General features: G+C 38.4%; 1 protein-coding gene across 1 annotated transcript in view; it reads left to right on the top strand.

Moving 5' to 3' along the window:
- LOC107749404 (PRELI domain containing protein 3B-like) overlaps positions 1 to 4,607 on the top strand; it is a 6,289-nt gene extending 1,682 nt beyond the window's left edge. The window contains exons 2-6 of the mRNA XM_016564549.1: positions 1,148 to 1,316; positions 2,330 to 2,419; positions 2,764 to 2,834; positions 2,955 to 3,057; positions 4,355 to 4,607. Coding sequence (XP_016420035.1) covers positions 1,148 to 1,316; positions 2,330 to 2,419; positions 2,764 to 2,834; positions 2,955 to 3,057; positions 4,355 to 4,474 — 553 coding nt within the window. The 3' untranslated portion in view covers positions 4,475 to 4,607. The remainder of the gene's footprint in view (positions 1 to 1,147; positions 1,317 to 2,329; positions 2,420 to 2,763; positions 2,835 to 2,954; positions 3,058 to 4,354) is intronic.
- The last annotated feature ends 1,956 nt before the right edge of the window (positions 4,608 to 6,563 follow it).

Consider the following 6,563-nt stretch of genomic DNA (forward strand, 5'->3'; position numbering starts at 1 on the left):
GGTGCTCATAAACGTCCTCAAAAAAGAACCAAAAATATTTTTGGGACGTTTGTGAAGTCGTTCTAGCATGTGTGAGCAAAGTCAGTGAGTTTTAGTCTAATCCGATAACATTAATTAACATTTTTGGGAAGTAGAAGTGACCGGAACACAACTTAAGGGTTAAATCTAGGTGTCCTTTAGGATTGTATACAGAATATTTCCTGTGAAAGGTACATTGGACATTGATTTCATGTCAGTTTCATTTGGATGTAGAACACGGTTGTGCATTTTTAATGTTGAAAGCAGACTATTATCAGCAGTTTTTTCAATGTCTTTTTGACATTTTAGTTCTTTCAAACAGTTTCACTTTGCATTTCTTAAAGTGCCCCTATTATAGATTTTTAACACAGCTCTAAGTGAATGAAAACATCCTGCCAAATTTTAAATCTGAAAGTGCACCGTGTATAAAGTTATTGTCTCTCAAAAGAAAGAGTCGACTCTGAATCACTAAAACGAATCGTTTTTAAAACGAATCCCAAGCGTTTCATGTTGAGTGCCGTTTTTGGAGCGGTAAAATAGCTGTTTCCCCGGTAACGCTGTACACAAAGCAGCACTGCTCACAAACGCTGCTTTATCAGGCGTTACAGGCGAGATGAAATGAAAATGAGACCAATCAGACCAATCACCGCAGATTAGCATCACGCAAAGGAGGGGTTTGGAAAAATGAATCGTTAAACGAATCGTCTGGGAGTCGTTGAGCTAGTAAGGTAAAAATAAATGCATATTAGAAGACAATGAAAGTGTTTTTTGATCTTGCATGAATGTCAACCTGTTGTTGGTGACTCCCAAAACCAAAATATTAACCTTTCATAACCCATAATAGGGGCACTTAAAAGAAGTGTCTTTGTGGTTGTGAATAAAGCAGTGGTTGAATCAGATGTTTCTGATCTGTCAGTGAATGAACGGCTCGTGATGTCCTGTGGTCACATGATGGCTTTAACTGCAGTCGCTCCTCAGCGATCGTGTTACGGTTATGCACAGATGCATGCGTGTGCATTATGTAACTCCGACACTGTCATATTGCGCTTCGGCTCTGATTAAAGACCCTGAATGTCCACAGTGTTTTATGCTCCTGCAATGCTAAAGTTTCTGTTTGTGTCTCTCACAGCCATCCGTGGGAAACCGTGACCAAAGCTGCCATGCAGAAGTACCCAAACCCCATGAACACCAGCGTGTTTGGCGTGGACGTGTTGGACCGTAACGTGGACCAGCGGGGACGACTGCACAGCAAACGGCTTCTCAGCACCGAATGGGGCCTGCCGTCCATCGTTAGATCGGTACTGACTCCTGCTTCTCTTCTACATAACACAGACTGATCTGATTATTTGTTTGAGATGCTGGTTTGAGATGTTCATATCCCAGCTATGGGAAGACTTCAGCTATTCCTGCCCTGATTCACAGCGGTTGTAGCTTCAGTCCATCACTGAGTGGTTATATCAGTCTGGTTAGTCCTCAGCACATGTCGTCCTGGTGTCTCGTTTCTGAATGAAGTGTCCCGCTGTGACGTGAGTCAGAATGTCATCCTGTCACCCTTGACCTGCCACATTCATTCTGCTCAAGGACTGTCGGAGGTTATTATGGGACCAAAACTTTCCAGTACGAGTCCTAGAGCTCATGTCAGTTTGTTATTAGCACTTTACTAACGCCACAATAATGAGGAATGGTGAAAATCCAGTTCATGAGATTCTGAATTCCAAGCCTTCAAGTTTATTTATTTAGCACTTTACACAATACAAGCAGCTCCACATAAAATACATGTTTCAATGTTACAAACAAACTCCAAGAGAGCAAAGACATCTGAGCAGATATTAAAGAGAACGAATCAAGTGTGTTTGCGATCAAGGCTTTGAGTTTACCGTTTCTTTTCCCTCAACATACTGGATTGATGTTTGCCATAATAAGTCTCTGAAAGTGTTTAAAGAATCAAACCCATCCGGCCTGTAAATGAACTCACTGCTCCGTTTCATTACTTTAGAGTGGTCTTGTTGTTGGAAACGATCACCATAGTGGCGTCTTTTTGAGAAATGACTGAGATCTGAACCATGTTCACATGACGGCTCTTCAGGCTTTGAGTAATGATCTGTAAATAGAGTCAGTACTAGTATAGGTCAAGGTAATGTTGCTGGGTTAATTATAGTTTATCTTGTTCTGAGTTCTGAGGCTTATTACACTGACTGAAACTAAAGCCAAAACAGTACATGCCTTCAGATTCCTTTGTCTGTCTGTGCTGTTCAATTATGGTTATTAATAAGTGATTTATTCATCAAGCTGTTGTTTTGTTTTTCCACAGATCATTGGCAACGCGCGGACATGTACGTACATCCAGGAGCACTCCGTAGTCGATCCCAAAGAGAAAACCTTTGAGCTTCAGTCCACTAATGTAAGTGATCTCATTTATTACGTGAAACACGTGTCGGGACACATGCTGTACCCACATCAGCGCACTGCATTCATCATCACTCGTGCCGTCTGATTCATTTAATGTCAGTCTGACAGAGAGTTTCTGGTTTTCTGTCGCTCCTTCTCTCACACATCCATGTTCTTCATCCTCTGGCTTTCATATAGCATTATAGTCTTCATAAAGCGAGAACATTGAGTTTGTGTGATGTGTGATTGAAGGCCTGTCTAGGAAGGACTGGGAGGGCGTTTAGTTTCTGTTATGGTTATAAACAGCATACTCTGAGAATGTGTCATACCCATCATGCTCTGGTTTTCTCACCGTAGATCACCTTCACTAACATGGTGTCTGTGGACGAGCGGCTCGTTTACCGACCGCACCCAGAGGACCCGGAGAAGTAAGATTCCTCACGTTTTCTGATCTGATTGTGTTTAACGAGCTCATCAGCTACTGTCAGCCGCATGAGTTTGAGGTTCCCCATGGTGTCTGTGGTGTAATGTTGCTGATGTTCCTGCAGGACCATGCTCACGCAGGAGGCCATCATCTCTGTGAAAGGCGTCAGTCTCAGCAGCTATCTGGAGGGACTCATGGCCTCCAGCATCTCCAGCAATGCAGGAAAGGTCAGCAAGCCAGAACACGCTTCACCAATCACTGACCGTTCTGCCCCACGACTTTAGAAAGTGAAGGACGAATTTGTAAATAATCATTTCACATCAAAACCTGGACGCATCAGAGAAGGTTCTTGACCTCAAAGTGATGCACATTTCATCAGTGAATATGCATTTCTCTCTTTTATAGTTTTTCTTGGCTCTAAAATGTTTCATCAGCTTCATTGCTCAGTGGCCAACCAATATTCTTATTAAATGTTTTTAAATATTCAATATAAAGCTAATATATATATATATATATATATATGATATCACACTATTAAATTTTTTAAGACATGTCAGGGCTCTATCGCTTCTAAATATGTTTTCATAGTCGCACGCAGTAGTTTCTGTAGGTCGCACTGTAGAGCCCTGCACGTGCAAAATTGCTGAATTGATCATTATATTTATTTACTAAACTGTAAACAAATAATTTGAAAATTAAATTGATAAAAAAAATAAGTTATAAAATAATCATATTTATACTTTAAATGGGAACTGATTCTCTAATCCTATTACAATATTTTTCACGAATAAAGACATTGTTAAAAATCTGGTAGTAATCCGATAAATCACTGGGAATAATATTTTCTTGAATAAGACAAGGTTATTATTACTAATAATTGAGATACTTTAATTTAAAAAAAAGTTTAATCTGTGAGCAGTGTTAAGTCGCTGGGGTATATTTGTAGCAATAGCCAACAATACATTGTATGGGTCACAATTATGCATTTTTCTTTTATGCCAAAAATCATTAGGATATTAAGTAAAGATCATGTTCCGTGAAGATATTTAGTAAATTTCCTACCGTAAATATATCAAAACTTAATTTTTGATTAGTAATATGCATTGCTAAGAACTTCATTTGAACAACTTTAAAGATGATTTTCTCAATATTTAGATTTTTTTGCACCCTCAGATTCCAGATTTTCAAATATTGTCCGATCCTAACAAACCATACATCAATGGAAAGCTCATTTATTCAGCTTTCAGCTGATGCATAAATCTCAATTTCAAAAAATTGATCCTTGTGACTGGTTTTGTGGTCCAGGGTCACATATTGGGTGATATATCACTTGCCCACTACTTAGGCGTAATATATGATTAATTGATTCAGTTGTGTCAGTATTTTTCATAGGTCAAATGGTTCACGAATTGGTCCAAATGAGTTTGAATTCACCCAGTTTATCACAAACAACTGGACCGATATTGGATGTTCATTGGGTAAAAAGATGACGTGCTCAGTCTGATTGTGAGTGTCCGTCCGCAGGGTCGTGAGGCGATGGAGTGGGTGATCAGACGTCTGAACACAGAGATCGAGGAGCTCGCCATCACAGCCAGAGGAACCCTGAGGACACCTATGGCCGCCGCCGCCGTCACCGAGAAATGACCGCCTTCCTCTCTGTCGCCGCTCTTCTCCACGCGTCTTTCTCCAGTGGTGGAAGTTCGTTCTCGGCGTCCTGTGCACTCAAGCGTCTACATTAGAGGCTGACGGGGACACGGCCTGAGCTTTAACATCGACCGACAAACTCTCAAACCTAGTTTTAATGAATTAGTATAACGGGACACACACATGCTCTCTGATGTAATGATGGAAGAGGAACGTATGCCAAACCATTCAGCTCTGTTACAAGCGACTCTTACGCTTCACCAGCACTCACACACTTAAAAAAATTGTTTTACTAGTTATACTAGTAGTAACACTTAATACAAGCATCAAGGAAGGGAACAAACTAATCCAGACTTGCTTTGAAGAGGACCATCGCGGATGTTCAGTGGATTCTTCAGAACCTGAACTCATTAGAAAACCACTCAGACACTGAGCACTGAAGGGATGATGGTGAACGAACCGACAGAACGTCACATGACCATCATCATCACGCATGCTCCGTATACTGTTAAACATCTCCTTCCCTCAGTAGTGAACACGTGTGCACTTGCTGTGACTGTAAGTGAAAAGGAGGCCTGATGGGACGTTGGATCCAGACGTGAGGTGAAATGTGCGTTTTTGAGGAGGGTGAAATACATTCTATTTATCTATTTATATTTTGTAGTTTAATGTTATTTCATGCATCCACAAATCACAGCTTCTGCATCTTCCTCATCAGCGACTGGAGAGCGGTACTAATCCTGAAGCTCTTCAGATCTGCAGATGTGTTTAGTAGTGAACGTGACGGTGAAGATGCTTCAGCACAGAAACCTGTCCAGCTTTTACAGATGCTTGTGTTTTTCCTTCTCAGCTGAAATGGCATCGAAGACCTTCTGTATGTTTGGTTTACTTCCGTTTGAATATTATGACGAACTCAAATAAAACGACTGCATTTAAACGACCTGAATAGGGTCATATTATTAAAGGGTTAAATGTATTATGAATCGGTTCTGGTCAAACTAATTTTGTCCTATTTTATTAACTGTTTTGGAGGACTTTGAAAATGACCAGATGGAAAAAAAATGAGTGGAAAAAAAAAAGTTGAGAGATATTTCTGGGTGGTAGAATTAGTTGAATAAATAAAATTATTTCTTTGATGACAGAATGAAGCATGCAGCTTCTTTCAGCAAAAACCAGTCCTTCTGAATTATGTTTGATCTAATTTTATAACAATGTACACTGTTTCATATTGTTTTGGAACCTGTGATGCATTTTTCAAGATTCTTTGATGAATAAAAAGTTAAAAAGAACAGCATTTACTTAAAATATAAATCTTTTCTAACAATACACACCACCGTTCATAAATTTGGGGTCAGCAGATTTTTTTTCTTTCTATTTTTGAAAGAAATTAATACTTTTATTCAGCAAAGGTGTTAAATTGATAAAAAGTGACAGTAAAGACATTGTTAGAAAAGATTTTTTTTTTTTTTTTTACTTTTTATTCATCAAAGAATCTTGAAAAAAGTATCACAGGTTCCAAAAGAAATATTAAGCAGCAAAAACTTTCCAACATTGATAATAAATCAGCATATTATACTGATTTCTGAAGATCATGTGACACTGAAGACTGGAGTTATGATGCTGAAAATACAGAAATAAATTACAGTTTAATGTATATTAAAATAGAACACCGTTATTTTAAATTGCAATAATATGTCACAATTTTACATTTTTTTCCCTGTATTTTGATCAAATAAATGCAGCCTTGATGAGCAGAAGAGACCTTACGGATCCCAAACTTTTGAATGGCAGTGTATAATATATATATATATATACATTTTTTTCACATATATATACAATGAGCTTCTGCCTGAAATTAATTTCATGTTAGCTAACTTTGATTCTATTATCTTGAACTGTTAATTTGTGAAATGAACATTACTTTGACACATTCACTTCTGATAACAGATCACTCTGAATTATGTACTCATGCATTTTCTGTAAAGCTGCTTTGAAACAATGTGTATTGTGAAAAGCGCTATACAAAAAAAAGTCAAATACAAAAAATTTTAATTGAATTGAATGAATATATATATATATATATGTGTGG

Source organism: Sinocyclocheilus rhinocerous, unplaced genomic scaffold (assembly GCF_001515625.1).
Source record: "Sinocyclocheilus rhinocerous isolate Xijiao unplaced genomic scaffold, SAMN03320098_v1.1 scaffold79, whole genome shotgun sequence".
Classification (NCBI taxonomy): domain Eukaryota; kingdom Metazoa; phylum Chordata; class Actinopteri; order Cypriniformes; family Cyprinidae; genus Sinocyclocheilus; species Sinocyclocheilus rhinocerous.